A 23,214-nucleotide genomic window follows, 5' to 3' on the forward strand; every position below is an offset into this window, starting at 1 on the left:
ATGTGTGAAGGAGATGGTAGTGTGTGGCGTCGGTATGTGGGGGGGCTGGTGATACTGGTGATCCGGCTAGTGAAAATGCCAAGTATGTATGATCTGCCCCAATAGGACGAGGTGGAATGGAGAATGAGGTGACAAGCTGTGATGCCTCCAAAGACCCCATAATGTAGTCTACCACCGTGCCTCCGGTCCGTGTATGACCCCCATGTGGGAAGCATGTCAGCCCTCCTGATCCCGGCCACTGTAGCATCCCGTTATAAATAACGAGACGATGCTTGGCTCCCAACTCTAGTAAGTGGTTCCCATAATGTCCTCTGTCTGGTCCAGTGTCCTTTGATGCCCGACTAGCCCCTATCTCCTCTGGATCCACAGGGTGGAGGATCTCCATGTCATCATAGTCATACACCTCACACTGTCTGCTCTGTGTGTGGGCATTGAAGTCGCCCGTAAGAAATACTTCTCCTAGTGTAGAATAATGCATAATCTCCTCTGATAGACAAGTGTATGGCGAGGCTTCTGTCTCCTCCTCTTGTGGCATGTCCTCTGTAATGACATAGGAGGATCCTGATGGAGAAAAGTAACATAGAGCTATGTATATAACCCTGTCCTGTGAGAGCTGTAAGCTGATCCACATGTATCTGGCCTCTGGATCCTGTGCTACCACTCTCAGTCTGCCCTGGAGCTCCCGTCTGAATAGAACTGCTACTCCCCCCGACCCTCTCGAGGTACCCTGGCGTGTGGTCCTCCTATATGCTGACTCCCACTGGAATCCCTCTACTCGAGGTAGCCCTCTCTCTGGGCTCTGATGTGTCTCTGACAGAAGTATGATGTCTCTCCCCACCATAACATGCTCCAGTCATCGAGGCTGCACCCATAGTGAACCATTACAGTTCCATACTGCCATGTGTATCTCTGTCAGTGGCCTAGTCTGTGTCCCATAGGCCCCAAACCGCTAATCCATGGGCCGGCCATCAATGATGACCTGACCATCTCGATAGAAGGCCTTCTTGCCTTCTCTCCTCGCGTGTAAGACTCGTGGCATGCAAGCTCTCCTATGCTCAAGCTGCATCCTCGTGAGATCATCATCCAAGAAAATAGGAGCTCCCTCTAAACCCCGTAGTATGACCCTCTTCCTCATGAAGGTGACGCTCTCCGTCTCTCCTGCAAATTGTAGGATGAGGGCTCGCTTGCGTGTTGAGTCTTTCCCGGCTCTGCATGCTTTGGTGAAGGGGAGAGGGTGCTCTTCCTTATAGCTGAGCTTCATGCATAGAAGCTGTCCATCTTTCTCGGGAGTGGAGTCGGGTGTCTCGGCTATACCTGTGACTCGAATGTTGAGGCGGCGGGCATGCCTCATCTTCTCCTCCTCAATGGTGGTGTGAATGATTTGGTGTTCTTCCCTTTGAGTCTCCTCCCTCACTTCTTTACGGATGTTCTTCTTCACCACCTCAACCCATCCTGACTGCTAGGCTTCGAGTTTTCCCTCCATGTCCTTTGTGATCTCCTTGGAGATCTCTTCTTTGATGGCTGTGAGAGTGTTGTCATTGATCTCCCCTTCTTCCTTCTCCGTATTCTTGATGGCTACCATTTCCACTTTCAATGCACTCACCTCCTCCTTGAGTGCCGTGTTCTCTTGTTCGAGGTTCGTGACCTGTGCTTCGAGAGCCATGATGTGCCGGTGTAGTTTGTTCTCCACCTCATTGAGGTTGGAATCGGATGTCTTCTTGTTCTCCTTGATTAGTGCCCTCATTGCTGTCTGGAGGGCCTCGAGTTTCTCTTGGAGACTCGGGGCCATTCCTTGCAGTCCTTCCCACAGGCAGGGAGGAGAGAGAGAGAGAGAGTTATGTTGCTGCCTTGGGGGCCTGAGCAAGGGTGGGTGGGAAAACGTTGGGAAAACGGTCCGAGCCACCACGGCGAACAACGAACAGAAGGCGCAGTCAGTGGGAGGCGAAGAGAGAGAGAGAGGGTGGACAGTGAAGCTGGCAGCGCAAGCAGGCCAGCACAGTGCGAGCACAGCAGCGCCAGGCGCAGCACAGTAGGGGGTGCGCAGCGCAAGCAGGGCAGCTCGGGCTGGTGTGTACAAATAGGCGCAGCACAGCGTGGACAGGGCAGCGCTAGGCGCAGCACAGCCAGGGTGCGCAGCGCGAGCAGAGCAGCATGAACACACAGAGAGAGAGAGAGAGAGAGAGAGAGAGAGAGAGAGAGAGAGAGAGAGAAAATCCTGTTAATCTCTGTGCACTGCCTGTAGCCTGGCCACCCTGCAGTCCTGCGCAGCCTTCCACAAGAGAGAGAGAAAGTGCAGTCCTGCGCCTCCCCTCCTACATCCGTGTGCAGCTCACCAGTCGCCAAAAAGAAACACCATACGTGTAGCTGCAACACTGCCCGCCAACCTGTTGCCTATAAAAGCTTATAAAAGGGTTCTGTGCAGTAGCTCTACGTGTCACTTGTGCTCTCTGGCGACCAGCCATACAAGGAAAGAAGAGTCAAACAACAATCCCACTAACACAGCCACAGAACAGTAGGCGACAACACGCCCACAGCCAGAGGCGCGTACAACAGCAGCCCACGTGCGCTTCTTATCCTGCAGACCTACGAGTTGCCTGAGAGAGAAATGAAATGAAATGAAATGTTATATTAACGTCTTCAAAAGGCCAAAGTGACCTATGAGACCAAAGTTACAACCATGTGACATCTGATACACTATCTGGAAAAGAAAAGAAAGGATTGAAGGTAAGTATCTAGCCCTACAATACATGAGTAGGGAGCATCTAGAAGCAGCAACTAGGGAGAGTGGGAAGCTAATGCTACTAGTCAAAATGGGGTACATGAGTACATGGATACATGAATACATGGATACATGAATACATGAATATGGGGGAGTACAAAAGTGACAGTGAGTACAACAGTATATGGTTGGAGTGGTAATCATCCTAGGAGCTCTAGCATGGGTCTTTGCCGGATGGCCTGGATATCTGCCATAGTGAGATGCCTGGTCCGGCGAGCCCGATGCCTCGCAATGATGCTCTGAATCCTCCGGTGTAGGCACCGTCTCTGATGTAAGGATCCGCGAACCCTCGGGCGTCTGGATCTGCCCAACTGGATAGCTCTCTCAACTAGAGTCCCACGGGGTGCCCACTGTTGGGCTGTCGGCTGTGTCCCCTCCTGGGTAGTCCCTCTAAAGAAGTCAGTAATCTGTCTCTGTGTGGACTCCCTGCCAGTCGGGCGTCTGCTCGTCATAATGGACTCTCTGAGCCTGCGGATCTCCAGTAGATAAAAACCCAAGCATCGCTGATCACAATAGTCCATGACTCTAGCCAGTGGTCCAAATCCCTCTCTGAAAAGGCAATGGTAGCGCCCTCGAATCTCATAATATGCTGTGCAGCGACAGATGTAGTGCTCCTCCGTCTTTGGCTCTATCCAACAAATCTGACATATCCTGTCCCCTGGAGGTATGCCTCTAAATGTGCCTGTCTCTATCTCTAACTGATGTGAAGAGGTGCGGATCTGCCCAATGGCGCACCTCAATCCATGAGACAAGTGGGTATCCATGTAGCTCGGTCTAAGTATAAAGCCATCCTCAGTGGTGCGGAGAAGATGGTCTCTATAGAAAGCCATCTTCGTCCCTAACTCCTGTGAGGGCTCTAGCCATGTCCTCCTAGTGTCCAATTGAATGAGGTCCTGTCTGATGACTACTAATCTCAGAATGTGTCAAGGTGAGAGAGGGTGCCTCTGGAGAGTACTGGAAGGGTGGAAGTGTGTCTAAGCTGAACCCGTGGAGCTCAAACCAGGATGCTATCTGCGTATACCAACATGAAGTGTCTCCCTCCATGGCTAGCTGATGAGAGGACTCTAAAGCAAGTCGTGCATACCGATGTCGGGGAAGCTCCCAGGTGGTATGAATGAAGGACATTGATCTGGCAAGAGCCTCGACTACGATCGGTGGTGCTTCCATCTCGGCTCGGATAATCTCATGGGGTACCGAGGCCTTAGCCCGAATCACCCTGGAGATCATGGACACAAGTGGTCTCTCCATCGATCTCCATCCATCGTATGTGCGTCCTGATCGACTGTGACGATCTAGGCTAGGCCCCCAGATCTGTACTCCATATAGCATAGCCGATGTGACCAGCGTGTCAAAAAGCCACAGCTTAGTGCGTGGCTCCTGAAACTGTACCTGTGAGCACATCCTCTCTAGACCTCCTAGTGCTGCATATCCTCTAGTCAATCTGGCCTCTGCTGCCCCCCTCATGGAAAATGTGGGCCCAGTGAACACCACTCCAAGATATGTGTATGAGTCAACATACTCCACTGTCTCCTGCCCATATGTGAAAATAGGCGCTGAGCTGTAGTGTTAAACACCATAACCTTGGTCTTACCAAGGTTAACTGAGAGCCCACTGTCCGGTGCATAAGCATGTAAAGTATCCAAGTGCCTCTGCATACCCTTTGGTGAGTCTGCTATAAGCACAATATCATCAGCATATAAGAGCAGAGGTATCCAAGTGCCTGCCAACTGGGTTCCTCTGTCCCCTCGTGTCCCAATATAATCAGAGATCTCATCAATGTATAGTCCAAATAGAGTCGGAGAGAGCGGGCAGCCCTGTTTCACCCCTATAGTGGAGTGTACTGGTTGGGAGAGACCCTCTGAAGTCCGCACCTGCCCAACTATTGTCTCATAAAGTGCCATAATACCCCAAATGAGCTCACATGGAACCCCCAAGTCTTGCAGCCTGCGCATCAGTCTAGCTCTGGGCACTGTGTCAAAGGCCTTGCGGAAATCCACAAAGCCACAGTAGATCCTCCTCCCATGTGCTCTGCCCTCCTCAATGATAGCCCTGAGGGTAAAGATATGATCCAAAGTAGAGAATCTCCTCCTGAAACCGGCCTGCCCTTGAGCTCGGACCCCTTCTCTCTCTGCCCATCTGCTCAACTCATGCTCAAGAGTAGAGGCATATAGCTTGGCTAGCAATCATAATGGTGCGGTAGTTAGTCGGCAGGCTCGGATCTCCAGACTTGAGTACCGGCACAATCGTGGAAGTACTCCAAGTCCCAGGAAACCCCTCACACATGGCTCTATTAAACATGAGAGCTAGCAAGTCTGCAATCATATCTCTAGCATGTATGAAATGCTCGGCTACAATGCCCTCATGATCCTGTGCCCTCCCTGTATGCAATCTGTTGATGGTCCTCCTCACCATCTCTGCTGTGAAGAAGGTAGAAGTGGGTGGACAAGGCTCTGGAGGGTTCAGTAGTGGTGGCTGCTCTGGTTCTGTGTAGAGGGAGGCTGCATACTCCCCCCATGTATCTAGAGAGGTAATGGCCGGAGGCGGGGGGTGCACTCTAAGCAATCTCCAGGCCTCCCCAGAATCCTGACTCAAAAACAATTGATAGATGTCTCTCTCCAGCCGAGCTAAGAATGCTCTCTTCTTCCGCCGAATGAGGGATCGGATGATGATGCGTGATTGTCTATATGTAGTAACACCTGTGGCCACCTCTCTCTGTAGCCGGGCTCTAAGCTCCCTACAGTCATCATCATACCAACTATTCTGGGGCATGCTCCCAGGACGTGGTCGTACTGTGGGCTGCGTGTGTGGGAAGGCCGTCGCTGCAGCTGTATGTAAAGCCTCTGTCAGGATCTGTGTGAGCTCTGCTAATGGCCTCTGTGGATCCTCTGCACTCAACAAGCTGTAGATCTCTGCGGTGTATACTCCATCCTTCTCTCTACAGAAGGTATATCTCGGGTGATAGGAGGACTGCCCAACCTGGCGGGTACTGTAGTGGAAATCCACCGTAAAGGAGAAAAGTGCATGATCCACCGTAACTCCGATGGGCCTGGGGCCAATCGCAAAATCCTGGATACTCGGGATGAAGGTTGGCGAGGCTAAAACATAATCCACTGTGCTGGCCCCATGTCTGTGTGGAAAGCAAGTAAAGCCACTGGCAAGTGGATACCTCTCTAGGCCATTTAAAATGGCCAGCCCATGTGCAGTCCCCATCTCCAAGAGGTATCTCCCATACTCAGTACACTCCACCTCATCCTGTGATCTCCGGGTCAAACACATCTCCTCCACATCTATCTCTCTCAACATCTCCTCCGAAGTGTCAAAGAAGGAGGTCTGGTACTGAGCCGTTCGAGCATTAAAGTCCCCAAGTAAGATAACATCTCCCTTCCTGGAGAACTCCCATATGTCCTCATCTAGAATCATATATGGAGATTGCCCCTTGGGCGCTGCATAATGAGATGTGCTGGGTGGAAAGTAAGATATAGCAATGTATAGGGGTCTACCCTCATCTGCCCTCACTCTGACCCACATGTACCTCGCGCTCTCATCACGGCGCATAACATGGATGAGTGGCTGAAGCTCCCCTCTAAAAAGAACTGCAACTCCTCCGGATCTGCGACCACCATGCTTTGAACGGGCCTCCTGTCTACAAGTCGTCTCCCATCTGTATGCCGCCACTCTCGGTAATGTGCTGCCTGGGGCCTGATGTGTCTCCGAGTAGAAGATGATGTCCCTATCTCTGAAGCTGTCCTCAAAGGCCCCCACATCCAGTCTCAATGCTCCGTTGCAGTTCCATACTGCAAGTCTTAGACTGGTCCCATAGGTCTCGCACCGTCAGGTGGTGCGTCTCTCTAGTATCACCACTCTGCCTCCTCTGTAAAATGCTAGCTTCCCTTTTTCTCTGGCTGCCCTAATCTCTGGCATGCACTCCCTCATATGTGCTAGCTGTGCCAAGGTGAGGTCATCTCCTAAAAAGATGCCCGTTTTCTTAAGGGCGGAGAGAGAGTTATGTTGTTGCCTTGGGGGCCTGAGGAAGGGTGGGTGGGAAAAAGTGTCCTTGGTTAAGCCACACATGGCACTACCATAAGTGAGCACATGTCTACAAATATTGTTGGTGGACTCACACACACACACACACACCAATGTTTCCTGCTGCTCTGCAGATTAGGGTTAGGTGCAGGAAGAAGAAGCTCACACAGAAATGAGAGAGAGAGAGAGAGAGAGAGAGAGAGAGAGAGAGAGAGAGAGAGAGAGCCAAAACACCAAATGTGTGGTACATAGTCACAGGGAATGGGCATTTTTAGACTCGGGAATGTTGGGGATGGCAGCATCCTCCCGTTTCCATTCCCGTCCCATGTCACTCTATAGTCATAGGGAATGGCAAGGGAGGAAGGGCAGTGAACGATGCGAGCAAGGTAGTGCGAAGTGAACAGGTTCACGCCATTAGGGAGGCGAAGGGACTAGCGGGGGGGGGGGGAGAGAGAGAGAGAGAGAGAGAGAGAGAGAGAGAGAGAGAGAGAGAGAGCCAAAACACCAAATGTGTGGTAGCCAGAAAATGCAAGTCAACCCTTGCATGTGTGTCACATCCATATAATATAGAAGTACAAGAAGTATGACATTGCCAATTCCCTTTACTGGACATGTGGTATGATCTGCATATGATATAGTGCAGCCATTTGAAGCATAAACCAAGTGCTGAAATACATCTTTGCATGAAGTGATGTGGCTCGAAGCACCACTATTAAAATACCATGATACATCCTGTTTGTCAGGTGCAATGCAAGACATATCATTGTCTGAAGCACTTGGTGTGTCACTAGTGCATGTGACCAAAAAAGTGTACTCTTCCTGAATTACATTAGCCGATTGTTGTGCTTTGTCATCAGAAGAGTCCGCTACTGCATTGCTTGCATCTTTCTTTTTCTCTTTTGCAATCCGCTTTCTACACTCATTGATGTAGTGGCCAAGCTTATGGCAGTAGTGACATTTGCCCTTCTTTTTAGGCTTGTTTGCATCCCCTTTGTCAGACTTTCACCACCAGAAGAGGGCTGTCCATGACCAGCCTTACTAGACTGTTGTCCCTCATGCTTAAAGCTCTTTGCTTTACCCTTATCCTTGGCTGTAAATGCCTTGTCTCCACCACGGTTGCTAGAAAGGTTTGCTCTTGTTTGCTCTTCCTGCAAGAGTAAACCCACCAGCTCTTCAAAAGCGATGGGATCACCACCTCCTCTCATAGAGAGGTTGAGAGAGGTGTGAAAGCCCAAGTAGGAAGGTGGTAAAGAATGAAGAGTGTTGGTGACCAGCTGTCTGTCTCTGATAACCTCATTAATTTTGAGCAATTGTTCCTGCAAATCTTTCACTTTGGTGAGATGATCTGACATGGAGTCACCCTCATCCATAGAAAGAAGATCCAATTGCCTCTTCAAGTAGGCAACTCTTGCCTTGTTGCGTACCTGATACATTGCTTTCAATGTGTCCCATGCAAGCTTTGATGTCCTGCAAGACCGAATGTGTGGAATAATAGTCCTTTTCATTGAAAGGGCTATCAAGGACATGGCCTGTGCATCCCTAGAGTCCCATCTCTTTTGCTCTTATGTGGGAGCAGGTTCTACCTCAGGAGCTCTTTGAGCACCTCCCCTTTGAGGCGTTGTTGGTTGTATGGTAAGTGGGCGTGTGTTGTCACAACAAAGGATGTCCCAAAGCTCTTTGGCTACTAGCAAATTACGGATCATGAAACTCCAGAGAGAGTAGTTTGATCCATCCAACTTGTCCTCCTGGGTGAGCACACCAAATACATCTGTAGCATTTTGAGCCATGTCGACAAAATACACCTGCAAGCAAACCAAGCGCCAATGTGCATCGCCAGCAAGCAACCAAATGTCTTCTACAAATTTTTGCTTGCAACCTGAAGCAAGTATAAACCTGCAACAAATTGTCCAATTACACACAATGTGTATACATATGTGACAAATCACCGTTGTAATCTCCAATTACATGCTCCAATCTGAAAAGCCCCAATTTTTATGCACTGCAATTGTGTCAATGTGCAGTCAATTGCACAATTTTCACGAAAGCCCCAAATTTTTGAAACTGGAAGAGGCTTAATTCCGATTTTGAACTTAATTTGAAAAACCTTTGGCAATTCTGCGACAAATACTTTCCATGCAATTCTGCCTCCTGCAATTTCCCATGCAAAGGGGAATTTTGCCAAACCCCCAAAATTCACTGAACCTGCAGTAGAATGTCTGTGAAAATTTCTCTCCCTTTTTTTTTTAAATTTGAATTTAAAATACTTGCAAGCGAGATGCCGTGCTGGAGATGTTCAGGTATAGACGGCGGGTGTCAGACGAGCAGGTACAGGCGAGCGGTGTTACGAGCAGGTACATACGGCGGGTGTCAGACGAGCAGGTATGTACGGCGGGTGTCAAACGAGCAGGTAAAGGCTGGCCAGTGGGAACTGTAGGCTGCAGACCGGCGAGGAATGAGACTTCAGATCTGGGTAGCGGCGGGTGCGTGGGCAGTAACGCCCGCTAATCTAGACGTAATTGTAGGCCGGACGGGCTGTAGCGCGGCGAAGCTCCTTGTGGGCACAGGCGGGGCGGCGCAGCCACTGGGCGAGGCGGCGGTGGAGCTCCCCGCAGTAGCGCCGCTGGGAACAGGAGGCGGCGGACCTTTGAGCAGTAGCACCGCTGGGCTAGGAGGCTGAAGTGGGCCGAGGTAGTTCTCTTTACAGAAAGACCGCCGGCGCGGGAGGCTGGACTGGGCGGAAGTGGCTAGAGGGTGACGGACGGAGTCTGGTCGCGGGAACCTGGTTGACGGACGAAACTTGGTCGACGGACGAACTGCAGCGACGGAAAACTGTAGGCGATGGAAGAAATACAGCGGCGGCAGCCCAGCTCTGATACCAATTGTTGGTGGACTCACACACTCACACACACCAATGTTTCCTGTAGATTAAGGTTAGGTGCAGGAAGAAGCAGCTCACACAGAAACGAGAGAGAGAGAGAGAGAGAGAGAGAGAGAGAGAGAGAGAGAGAGAGAGAGAGAGAGAGAGAGAGAGAGAGAGAGAGATTTTATTAACGTCTTCCAAAAGACCGAACTCGGCCTATGAGACAAATCGGAGTACCTGTATGGGGTATCCTCCGTCATCCCAACAAAATGAAAAAGTACTGAACAAAAAAAAGCTGAATCTGGGTGTGCAGGAGAGAGAGAGAGAGAGAGAGAGAGAGAGAGAGAGAGAGAGAGAGAGAGAGAGAGAGAGAGAGCCAAAACATCAAATGTGTGGTAGCCACAAAATGCAAGTCAACCCTTGCATGTGTGTCACATCCATATAATTTAGAAGTACAAAAGTTATATGGATTAGAGTGTCCTTTCACACTTGATATCCAAGGGGAAAAACCACATGGGAAAAAGTGCCCTTGGTTAAGCCCTGTTCACACATAGCACTACCATAAGTGAGCATATGCCTACATTTGAATCCTACTTTCTTTCATTATCTGTGACCGTTGATCAAGTAGTTCACATGTCCCTACGTTACATCATCCTTGGGTCTAATAGCTTGGCTTTTGGCCCAAGACAATTACAAGGATGGTGACCAGGTTTTCATATGCAGATGCATCTCATACTTGCTTGGCTGGTTAGATGATTTGCTAGATGTGTGCTTTGTCTTTTATGTCTTGCATGAGATACCGTGGAACCCTAATTGCTCTACAAGCTCCCGAAGCATCTTGAAGCTATTTTGGGCAATTTCATGGCATGAAGTGTTCTTCAGGAGGTGCCTGGTACCTGGTAAATTACTCTTTTTCTGAAATTTCAGTTTCTCACACGTAAAATTATTCTATTTGAAGACCACGGATAGCTCCATGGGTGCATCTAGGGTTATGGGCATAGCTAGAAGGGTTTAGAGCGTATCTCACAAGTGTTTGGTTTGGCCAAAAGCCTTGGTGAGCGTCTAACCCTCTAGAGCCATGTTGTCCTTAATCCTAGTGTGAAGGTAGACTCTCCTCTTGCCTTGGGCTTGGGCATTCATGAATTTTGGAGTTTGGTGCATGGCACCCACTATCTTGTACTTTGTATCCACTTTTTTGGAATATAGTTATTCCTAAAAGGGGAAGGGGTACCCACTCTTTTGGCATCACCAACTTCTCTCCTGTTGTACAGCCCTCATCATCAATACTATTCTGATGTTGTTGCCCGTACCGCATGTGGCTCACGTCATCTCTATACCAACATAGTTATGTGCTGTTGCGCACACGTGCCCCAATCATACCTGCTTTTGCTGCTCATTGAGGCCATGCACAAAAGTCTCCTTGTATGGCATGCTCTCGGCAATACTCCGTTGCTCTAGGGTGCTCGGTCGGTTGCGCTATAGCGAGTTCCAAAACTATATGCTTTTGCTCAATTTGTTGTTGCTGGCGAATGAGAGAGAGACAGTGATAGAGAACCCTGGTACCATCTCTGGAAGAGATTCCCCTTGTCATTAGTTGGCCTCAACTTTCACTTGCGAAGAACACTCTAGTTGCCAACCACATGCACATGTTCCGGTTTGCTGCTGCTCGGTCTTGGTGCTCGTGGGCTTTGCTTAGACGCCAGTGGAGGGTAGTATGGATTTGGTGTCACGCTGGAGCTTGGTCAATGGGAGGCTGTTCCTGTTAGGCAAATCTGGAGTCTACATCAACATCGAGCTCTTGTTTGGTGTTTTTATTTCAATTGTATTGGAAATCTGGCACACGGTGCTCGTGAAGCTTGCACTAGAAGTTACTCCTTAATAATACATCATTAAAGTGGGTTGGACGAGGGCCGCGCGTGTGGAGGGAGGGGGCATTTTGGCCTCTGTGCAGGCGCCATTTCATTTACAGTGTTCTATATTTGCGACTGTGTTGAGCCATATGCTAGGTTTGAGGCTTTAGTGCTCTAGAATGGAAAGAGTAAGCTCCAAATGACAAGTGGCTACTTTAATTGACAAGTGTAAGGTGAAATGACAAGTGTAGGGACACTTGTTGAATTCTAGATGCAACATGTCCCATTCTAGGTCTTAATTTAAGAGGTGATTCTTCCATAACCTTCTATGCCAAAAATATCCCAATTCGTAAAGAATTTGACAAAGGTGTTTTAGTAAGTCTTGATCCTTGCGAAAATTCAGAGGTTTTGACGTGAATGGAATTTCCATTAGAGTCTGCCAAAATAGTAACTCTCCTAGATTCTAGGAGTTGCATGCTTTGGGTCCAAGAAGGCTTTGTTGTAAAGATTCACCTGTTCATAAATGCTTTGAGCATTTGATTTCGCCTTGGAAACCACCCATCACTCATCTAGGCGTTCTAGTCAATTTGACCGCTTGAGTGCTAAATCTAGTCATCTGGGCATTTGGTCTATGACAACTTTGGGCGGTTTGGCTAATGGCCACATGTAAATAGAAATGAGCATTCTAGCTTAATTAGCTACTTAAAAGATATACAAATTATAATTCATGCTCCATGAGCTATCTGGTAATTACAAACTCACATATGGAACAATTTTGAGCAAAATAATGATCAATTTGAAGAACAAAGTAGGAGGCTGGTTACATCGCTCCCCCTTAGAATATGTATTGGCCTTAAGACAATGAATGAAGTGCTTTTGGCCCGATAGCTTCTTCATAAGGTGTGAGTATTTTAGGATAATCCTTGAAGTACTCCACTGGCATCCATTTAGCGTCCATGTGAGAATAGCTTTGGAACTTCAGGAGGAATTTTCTGGTGATGTTCCTTCCTTTCTTCCTAACCATGGGAAGATAATCTATTCTCGTTGTAATACCTCTTCTTGTTCATCCACTTCTGGTGGTTCCACCATAATAGGCTTAGCTAGAGGGGTCCCGCATAAGGTTATGAAAGGTTAACATGGAAGGCATTATGAAGCCTCCAACGATCTACATGTAATAAACATTACTAATCTTTTTGTTGACTTGAAAAGGTCCATATTTTCTAGTGGCTAATTTAGGAATTTGGTGCTCTTTTTCTTCGAATTTCCCGAGTCTGGTTTTATTAAACTTTAACTAAACCTTCTCTCTTTCGTGAAAAGTAAGAGGTCTTCTATGCTTATCAGTTGCTTTTTTTTTTTGTTTGGCTTGAGACCTTTGTATTGCTCTGTTGACCTGAGCAAAAGTTGTATCCATATCTCGCACCAATTCATCGGCGTGGAAAATTTCTTCTTTGGTTCCAAGTACAGGTAACAAGAGTGGCTTGCCATAATAGGCTCCCCTAGAGGTGGTCCTCTATAGGGTTTTTAAAGTTCAACATGGAAGGCATTATGAATCCTCCAATGGTCTACATGTAACAAACATCACTAATTTTTTGCTGACTTGAAAAGGTCCATATTTTCTAGTGGCTAATTTAGGAATTTGGTGCTCTTTTTCTTCAAATTTCTGGAGTCTGGTTTTATCAAATTTTAACTAAACCTTATCTCCTTCCTAAAAAGTAAGAGCTGTATCCATATCTCGCATGAATTCATCGGCGTGGAAAATTTCTTCTTTGGTTCTAAGTGCAGGTAACAACAGTGGCTTGCCATAACTGATCTCAAATGGAGCTTTACTTGCAGAAGTATGTATTGTGTTATTGTAAGCATATTCTACCAATGGTAGATACTTCTTCCAATGTACTTTGGCTTCATAGTGATAACACTTCAACATATCCAACATGGTGAGATTTGCTATCTCACTGTGTCGATCTATCTTGGGATGATAAGAAGAAGGAAAAGTTAGCTTCGTCATATTATCAAAGAGAGCCCTCCAGAAAAGACTGGTAGTTCTTCGATCTCTGTCTCCACAATGGATCGTGGCAATCCATGATGCTTAAAGATTTGCTAGATGAACAACTTAGCCATATGCCTTGCATTGATAGTTTTCTTCATTGGAATAAAATGGGCCTGCTTGCTGAACTTGTCAATGATGGTCCATATCCCATCATTTCCATTAGTTGACTTTGGCAAATCGAAAATGAAATCCATAGCAATACTTTCCGAAGGCTGGTTGGGAATTGGTAGTGACTGTAGAAATCCAACTGGTTTGTGTCGATCAAACTTGACCCTTTGGTAGATCAAGCATTCTCTAATATACTGCTCAAGATGTCTTCTTATACTTGGCCAAAAGAAATACATCTCCAAGGCCTGAGTTGTGGCTAAAATACCACGATGAGCCATATAAGGAGGAGCATGACATTCCTCGATCACTTTAGACGTAAAATCCTTTGTCACACAACCTATCCTGCATTAACAGAAATCCATTTCTGGTGGAATAAGAAGTCACCATTTCACCATGCTGCAATTTGTCCCACACAAGCTGAATTTTTTTATCAAAAGCATACATATCCCTCGTAACAGTGAAATTTGTATGATAGATTATGGAGACAACATGTATCTAGGGTCTTCTTGACAAGTCATCAACTGCCTTATTTTCTTTCCTAGATGTGTGCATAATTTGAAAGTGAAATTGTGCCAAATAGTTGGTGTCACGTGCATGCCCGTGCCATGGCTAATCTTTGGCATGAACTGTCTTAATCCTTGATTAGTGCAACAGATAGCAGTAGAATCAGAGTCATCATCAACATCTTTAGCATCAGCATCAACATCAACATTAGCATCATAAGCATCTTCATCAGCATCATATCATGATTAGCATCACCGTGGGATTGCATAGAGGCCTGTCGGCTGGCAGCAAAACTCTGTTGGCTGTCAGAAGGGTCTTGTGCATGCAGGCGGCCGAGGCTACAGTAGGCGGCAGCAGGGCTATATAGTTGGCCGACTGTTGTTCCACACATATATATAAGAATAAGCGTAACTCATAATTCAGCATTCATTCACTCAGTAGTTCATCATTCATTCATTCATAGCATCCGTAGAAGATATGTAGAAGGGCCAGGGTCACTCCTATGGGGCTGACCATAGCCCTAAGTCATGTACAAGCATCATGTAATCTTTTTGTACCATATTAATACAGAAAAACCTTGACACCAAATACTCTCTTCTTCTCTCTCCTTTGTCTTAATTATGCTTTATTCAGCATCATCAACGTTCTTAAGCAGGCTTAGGGCTGTGGATCAACACAGCAAGGCTTCCGTGCATGCAATAATTGGCCCATCTAAGATTCTTTTCAGAGATCTTAGGCTGAGATAGAAAATATTATGAGACTTTGATGGTTTGCTTTGATGATAAACTCACCACCTTCCAAATCTTCAAAGCATGGATGATGGCCATTAACTCCTTTTCATAGAAGCATCACATTCTACAATAACAGCTTTGACAAATCTGGAACAATTAATATCGGTGCTTTACTAGCATAAAACTTCAAAGCCATCTTGCTCCATCTTGGCCCACCTAAACCCCACTGCTTTGTTTGTTAGATCATGCAATGGTCCGGCCACCACTGCAAACACTTGATGAACCTTTTGTAGTAAGAGCATAGTCCCAAAAAGCTTCTAACTTCATGCACAGTGGCCAACTCTGGCCATTCCATAATAGTCTTGACCGTGTTTGGATCCATCCGAATCTCATCTTTGGACACTATTTGGCCCAAATAGTGAATTTCTGATAGGAAGAACCCACTCTTCTTGCCATTTGTAAAAAGCTTGTGCTTTCTCAATTCTTGGAAAACAATATCCAAATGCTTTATATGCTCTTCTTCATCATTAGAATGTACTAATATATCATCAAAGAAAGTACCTGTGAATTTTCGATGGGCTCTGAAGATTCTATCCATCATCCTATTAAATGTGGCAGGGACATTGGTGAGACCAAAGGGTAACACAAGAAATTTGTATAGCCCAAAGGTAGTCTTGAACGTTGTTTTGTGTACATCCACTGGAGCAATTCTTTTTTGATGATAGTCACTCTTTAAGTCTATCCTGTTGAACACTTTTAATCCATCCAACCTGTCTAGAATATCATCAATCCTAGGTATGGGGAACGTGTTCTTAATAGTAATCTTGTTTAGGGCTCTATAATCCACGTACATGCGCCGAGACCCTTCCTTCTTTTGGACTAACAATATTGGAGAGCAAAAGGGTGAAGAACTAGGCCTAATCAAACCCTTTTTCAATAACTCATTTACCTGCTTCACAATCTCCTCTTGCTGGGCTAGGCTCACATGGTAAGGTGGCCAGTTTGGAGGTGAACTCCTAGGAATGAGGTCGATTTGATGATCTTGTGGCCTCTCTGGTGGTAGTTCTTCTGGTAAAGAATCTGGAAAACAATCTTCATACCTCTTTAAGAAATCAATCCTCTCTGTATCCAAGTTAGAGAGAGACTCTTTAGGCTCAGACTCTTTATTTTAGATTCTTTTACAAAAGGCAAGTACGAGGAAACAAACGATTTCATTGCTTTGGAAACTTGTACATGGGATGTCATGGGAATAGAGTTTCCTTCAAGTCCCAGATCAAAAGATACATTCTTGCCTTGGAAAGGGAGCCTAAACTTGCTTTGGTCCCAATCAATGGCTAGATCAACTCTCCTATGCCAAGGCATACCGAGTACAACATCGCAATGGCTTAGGTTTCCCATAACCAAATTCTCATGATCTACCTACTCCCCTATCTCAATCCTTAGTTTCCGAAGAATTGGGGTGATTTGAGATGCATCCCTTCAAAGGCAACACCTGAGGTTTCCGGATTGCCAAACCTCTCCTTAGGTAGTTTGAGAGCTTTAATGATCCGAAGGTGGATATAATGGTGAGTAGCACCAGTATCAAAGTGGATAAGAACAGGCTGATTGGCAACCTTGTAGCAAGCCATAAACAACTTCCTCTTCTGTGAAGGAGTATCATCCAGTTGCAAGAGTTCTTCAGGGACAGCATTCACTTGAGGTGGTTTGCTGGGGCATTGTCCAGCTATTTGTCTATTGTCTCCACACTTGAAGCATTTTCCTTCCTTGGTATATTCTGCCAGCTGTTGATACGTCAGGATGGTAGAGGTGGTTTACCACCATTCTTTGGCTTCTGCTCTTATTGTTCTGACTTCTTTTGGTCAAACACCTTGGCCTTCTTCTTTTTGGACTCTTCTTTGTAAGAGTTTCCAATCGTCCAAGGCATATGCAATCCTTCTGCTTCTATGGCTGGCTTCCAAGGTGTCTGCCGTCCGGTTTTGTCATCTTAACCGCCTGTCGAAGCGTTGGATGTAAGCCATGGATAAACTTCCTCATCTCCATATTTGAGGGAATTTCATTGAGAAATGTGAATTTGAGAGGTTGCAGGAAACTTATTGATGTAAGTTTCAACATTCTCCCCTTGGTTCTGCCTCAATTCATCCCATTCCTGCTGCACATCAGCTTCAACGGATGAAGGTAAAAACTTCTTATTGAACATCTCCTTGAAGTCCTTCCATGTCTTCGGTTCTTTCTCTTCATGGACAATCTTGAGCCACCAATTCAAGGCAACATCCTTCAAGTGCTTTCTCACCATCCTGATCTTGGACTTTTCTGAATAATCTTCACCACCAAAAGTAGCATCAAATTGCCTAATGAAAGAAATAACCTTTTGAGAATCTTTCTTACCATAAAAAGTATCAAAGTTGACGCTCTTTTCTTTGGGCTTGAACTCGCGCTTCGCAAGTTGCTTCGTGAACTGCTACTCCTTTCGCCATAACAGCCTTAGGCAAATCAACCACCATGGACATTTGTGGTTCTTTGGCTTTCTCCTTGTCCCTATGAGGATTTTTAGGACAAGATGAGGCGGCTTTGGTATGTTGGGACAGCTTGACTACCTTCTTTGATGATGGTGGGTGAAGTAAATTTCGCGGTCTTTGACTTTTCTAAAGTAGAGACTCCTTTCATGCTGAGGTAGGCTTTTGCTGTTGCAACACCATCAATCACAGCTTTCTCAGTAAAAAAGTCTTCAAAGACTTGAGCTTCAGCTCTAGCTTTAGCTCCTCTGTAAAGAAGTCTTCAATGCTTGAATCTCTGGATCTGCTTCGAGCTGTTTGTACCTTTGAATCTTCTCCTCCTGACATGCTGAATGTAATCTGTGGGCACTTTGTCCTCTCTTTACATAGCAATGGTCTTCTTTCCGAGGATGATCATGCATTTGCTCCATTCTTGGAACTATTCTTGAGAGCCTCTGGTATTGCCCCTTTGAGCATACAACTCCCAGAGCTGCTTTCCTCTGGTTTTGCATGCTGCAGACCATCCCCATGAGTGCCACCCTGGCTGCGTTTCCTACTTGGAGCTGGGAGTCGGTCGCTCGGCGTGGTGGTATGGGATGCTAGGTTGGGGTCATTTGGGGTGCAGGCTCACTGCAATCAGACCTCAGGCTCGCGGGTGGTTCGAGGCACTGAACCTATGGCTGGGTGGTGAGTTGCTAGCCACAATCTATTGTGGTTATGCAATGCATATGTCGGGTCTACGAAACCTCATGTAGGGTTTCTCACTTATGTGGACCTTACGGTATCGCTGCAGCCCCTCTGCTAAATGACTATCTTTTCAGTGTATAAGAGGATAGGCACGACTGTCTGAGCTAGCCAAGAAACTGTGCCTCCCAAGCTGTCGATGGAGCTAGACATCTCCTCAATGTGTAGTTGAAATAGTGTAGGGGGATAGTGGGCAGCTGTGTTTGACCCCAATGGTGCCATGGATTTCCCTGGACAGGCCTCCTGGTGCCCAAATGCAATCAGTAACTGACTCATATAAAGCCATCACACCCCACATCTATTCTAGTTGGAAGTGGAGCTCTTGCAAGCGGCCCAACAATCCGTGACCTTGGGGCTGAGTCAGAAAGGCTTGCTGAAGTCCGCAAAACAGCAATAGACTGTCTATGTGACTTGCTTTCTCGATGATGATGCTCTGATGTTGAAGATATGGTCCAGTGTCAAGTGGTTGAGAGAGAGAGAGAAAGAGAGAGAGAGAGAGAGAGAGAGAGAGATTAAATCGTTCCTATTGATGCTGCAGGTTTTAACAACATTGACAGGACATCTAGACTTCTCTTTTGCGTCAGCTTGGCACCCAAATGGTCATATATTTGCCACTGGCAATCAGGATACTTCTTGTAGGTTATGGGATGTTAGAAACCTGAGTTCCTCTCTTGCAGTTCTAAAGGGACAGATTGGAGCAATACGCTCTCTTCGTTTTACATCAGATGGACGATTTCTTGCAATGGCGGAACCAGCAGACTTCGTGCATGTTTTTGATGTCTATCAAGATTTCAAGAAGTCCCAGGAAATTGACATCTTTGGTGAGATTGCAGGCATATCGTTCAGCCCAGATACAGAGGCACTATTCATTGGTGTTGCTGATAGAACCTATGGTAGCCTGCTTGAGTATAATCGGTGCCATGTGAATACTTATATGGATTCGCTTTGCTAGACGTAATTGCCTGGAAGCTGCAGTTTTATGGATCCTCTTTGCACCTAGAAGCAAAAAGCAAAGTAAAGAAAAACTACTATTTCTAGGGTTTCCTTCAAAAGATGGAAATAATGTGGTTGACTCAATGACTTGATGAGAGATGTAAGACGTAGATTCTGAGTGTCTCTCCATGTAAATGACTTTCCTTAGGAGATTTAGTCACGACAGAGTCTTGCGAAGTGCTTGTGATCACTTGTTGCTATTTGCATGTTGGTTCTACTTACCACATAATACCCTTTTCACTCAAAACTCACAAGCATGTCCCATAGAGTTTGTAGAGACATGTTACTTTATTTCGGTTTGGATGCAATGCTCAATGCAGTGTTTATTGGCTGGCATGACTGATTTTGCCAGGCCTCTTTCTTTGGATGTGGCTGTTTTTATCTGTATACTGATAGTGTTTAAGCGCTTTGGTGGGATTTTCTTATTTAGGACTCTTAGAGATGCCTTTATCACGAGGGAAGGTTAATATAGTTACATTTGGAGGGAAAAATGGTCCATTTTACCAGCCTCTGCTTTTCCATACAAGAAAAGAGATTTTGCTTCACAGTTTCAATGTTATCTAAAGTTAAAATTTGTAAATGAGATGGCTTCCTTGTATTGAAGCTTTGTTGGATGTAGACTTGTTTAATTGATCTCTTTTTTGGGATTGATGGTCATTGATCATATGATCGTACTAGGGCCAAACCCATCAACCAGAGCCGTACTGGTAGTCCACCATGTTCTTCATCATTTGGCTCTTCAATAGACTTTTATGAGTTTCAACTTGCTACCATAGAGGTGGTCCAATTTGTATTCCTCCTACCTGTGTAGCCTTGACATGTCAAATGTAGTGAGGTTAAGGTTGGTTGTAGTTTAAAAGCCTAGGCCTCTTAACATGTGTACGTGAGAGAATTATTAATTTGCAATGGGCCAAAATGGTCGAGAGTGAAAATGTAGTGTGTACAATTTACTCCCCAAATGCTAGTGCAAGGAAGAAATGATAAATTAAATGGCTTATAAATTACCAAGTGCCAAAAAAGGCTTTTGATCCACTAGTTGGTTTTGGACTGGTGCTCCTTTAGAGCTTGCACGGTGTCAAAGTATGTCACACAACCAGGGAAGAATCTGAGCTTTTGAGAGCTTAAACGATGAACCTTGTGATCACTTATGGGTTAGACGTGGCTCCGTGTAACTTGGTCTATTGGATACCTCAAGTATTCTGGAGAAGTTTTGTGATACCTGAAGTGCATTGAGAACTTTTGTGTGGCTTTCAAAGCCTTAATCCAAGCTTTGACTGAACAATCTTGTGTGCTAGTGCCATTTAGCTTCTTGAGTCTACATTTATGCCATGTGCAATTGTGCTTTTTCAAAAGAAGTTTTCTACTTGATAATTCTATGTCAAGGACTGCACCCCTTGACCAAATCATGATGTGGTGAACAATGGAGTGAAGCATGTTCTTTTGTATTCACCTCATATGTATTGCATACCACCACCACCTCTTGGCATGAGGACTTGGTAGATTTTGATTATACTCTACCAACGTTGAATCACATGATTGACGAAGAGCACATAGATCACATAGATAACGGCTTTAAAGACCTCCATAGATGGAGGCTACTTTTGATAATGAAAAGATGACATTGATAATTGTATACGCTTAGCATTGACGGACGCTACTTTTGATAATGGAAAAAATGACATTGATAATCGTATACGCTTAGCATTGACTACAATAGCATGAATATGATTTCGAGGATAACTTGCTGTCCATGCAGCTCTTTCAGTCCTCCATCCGGATCGTACTACTTATCAGCGCGATTGGCACTCTCTGCTCAGCGCGATTGGCACTCTCTGCTCCGCACTCGGCTGCGGTTCCGCTGGCAGAAATACCTTAATGATAGAGCAGTTCACGAATGGTGGCTACCAATTATACCTTTGATTCTGGTTTAGGATCAGCACAGTCTCTGTTCATCCCTTCTTTGTTGCCGAGCAACTTGAGCGTTAACATTATCTGCAGCTCTTATAATGGTGCTGCAGGCTGGGGGGTTGGATTAATCAGGGGTGTCGGTACCCTGACTTGTTGCTGCTGTTGTCCGGAGTTGGAACCTCACCCATCATCCGGCTTCATTGAAGAATCATCTCCTTAAAAGTTTCAGTCACCGGCTGGACTTCCATAATCTGCTTTCAGAGGCTTTTTAGCGTATGTTCAAACCAATAAAGACGTCTTCCTGGGCTTGCATGATGCAGCACCTCAAACTGGTTTACCTCTGCAGCAGCGGAGATAAGATAGCCCTCCAAATTCCTCATTCTGGATTTGAGAGCACCAATCGTCGCCAACAATCGAGAAGAAGTAGCAACTTGTAGCTTGGCAGCTTGAGGATGTTGCTGAAGCAAGGTATTGCTTTACCACCACCAGGTAGCAACTATAGCTTGGCAGCTTGAGGATGTTGCTGAAGCAAGGTATTGCTTTTCTATATCTTCAAACATGGGACTAAAAGAGAATTCATTACCATCCATAGAAGGATATGAGGATGTCCTATCGGTAAGTTCACTAGATGATGATGAGCCCTCCCCATTCATTCTCATGGCATCATCGTTCACAACATTTACATTCGAATGATTAGTACAAATGTATCACAATAATCTGTCCACAGTCGATATATCAAAGAATCCACTTTTATCTCTTTTGACTGTTACATTTGGACCATTGTAAACCATTTGGAACCATTCAAAGTCAAGAGTGAGTATGTCAAATTACTTAAAATTTACATTTATAATATAGTATATGATTTTACAATAATCAAGATTGGAGGTAAGAAGATTTGTATCATTGGCACTCATTGGACTCTCTTAGACAAAGTTAGACAGTACTAAAGAATCAAAGGTCATTATTCTCTTATCTATACGCTCCACGCGAAAGTGATGACCGTGAGACCATAATGCTCCAAATTTATGATACTACAATAAACATTGAAGCAAAAAACATCAATAATACGAGAAATATAAAAACATATGGTTTTGTATGCGCTTTAACTTACTTATATGCCAGTCACATCCTCTTGCAAGCTCCATCTCTTGCTTATCACAAATCCTTTCACCGTTATCACTTCCTTGCATAAGAGTATCTAAGTGACTGTCATGAACCTATAGCATACATGTAAATGGGCCCATGGGTAAAACACTATAAATAGGACCTTGGACACATGGATAGAACCTTTTGTCATTTTACTAATCTTGGACATTCCATTGTACCTTTGGCTCCTACTATGGAGATGGCCATCTATGGTCAAGGCTCATGGCTAGCTTTCAAGCCATCCTCTTGGTGAGAGGTTAACACACTTAGGCCATTGTATATCTTTCTCTTTGCTACATACAAATATGGATTCTCTCTCTTGTTCATCTTTGGTTATGATGCTTTGGAAATACTAATTTCATGTGTAATGGATGCTAGAAATCATCTTTTACGTGTTTGATTTCATCTTTAACTCTAGATCCATTCCATTTGGTATGAGAGCCTTGATTTTGATCCATTTTCAAGGTTTTTGGTGCATGAGATTGGTATTTCTTGATTTTCTTGAAAATTTTCTTGAATTTCTTGGTCCTTCCTTGGTTAATGCTCCCTAATCATGCTCTAAATCTATTTTATCTTGAGAGATTAGGAGAGATTTGGGTGCTAGAGATCCCATTTTGATCAATTTTGGCCAAAAATTGAGCTCTGGGATCAAAATTTGGGATACCTGCACCAAAAATTTGAACTGAAGGACCAAAATTGGAAAAAAATTAACTAATCTTGATTAACTTTTTCTTAATCCTCACGTTTTCACTAATTTCCCTATTTATTGGAGCTTCCATGGCCATTAGTCTCCATACATACCCCGTTTGAACTTAAATCCTTAGGGTTTTTGTTATGCAACTCATGAGGAAGAGGTAGAGTATCAATTTTGGGGAGATTTTCTGAAATTTTCTCGTCCCTCTTCTTTCCCTCACTCAAACCCTAGAACCAGAGAATTTCGTGGTCATGTACCCTCCATAACACCATTTGCTCAACATTAGAAGCTTCAATGCCATGTATTTGAGCCATCCTTGAGCTGTGCACTCT

At 45.3% G+C, this 23,214-nt stretch overlaps 2 protein-coding genes across 3 annotated transcripts in view; one reads left to right on the forward strand and one right to left on the reverse strand.

Annotated features, from left to right (window-relative positions):
• LOC147621623 (putative WD repeat-containing protein C2A9.03) overlaps window positions 1–19,494 on the forward strand; it is a 41,633-nt gene extending 22,139 nt beyond the window's left edge. For both annotated transcript variants that reach the window (XM_086824414.1, XM_086824415.1), the window contains exon 10: window positions 18,680–19,494. In XM_086824414.1, coding sequence (XP_086680540.1) covers window positions 18,680–19,093 — 414 coding nt within the window. In that variant the 3' untranslated portion in view covers window positions 19,094–19,494. The remainder of the gene's footprint in view (window positions 1–18,679) is intronic.
• LOC147621624 (uncharacterized) lies at window positions 2,435–17,745 on the reverse strand. The gene is made up of 7 exons (XM_086823736.1): window positions 17,609–17,745; window positions 17,016–17,253; window positions 16,398–16,686; window positions 15,855–15,985; window positions 14,008–14,066; window positions 5,224–6,587; window positions 2,435–2,583 (listed from the first exon to the last, which is right to left on the reverse strand). The coding sequence occupies exons 1-7, from the start codon at window positions 17,743–17,745 to the stop codon at window positions 2,435–2,437; spliced, it is 2,367 nt and encodes a 788-aa protein (XP_086679862.1).
• Window positions 19,495–23,214: the final 3,720 nt, after the last annotated feature.

This window comes from Cibotium barometz, chromosome 30 (assembly GCF_041138505.1).
Source record: "Cibotium barometz isolate CiBa-2024 chromosome 30, ASM4113850v1, whole genome shotgun sequence".
NCBI lineage: Eukaryota > Viridiplantae > Streptophyta > Polypodiopsida > Cyatheales > Cibotiaceae > Cibotium > Cibotium barometz.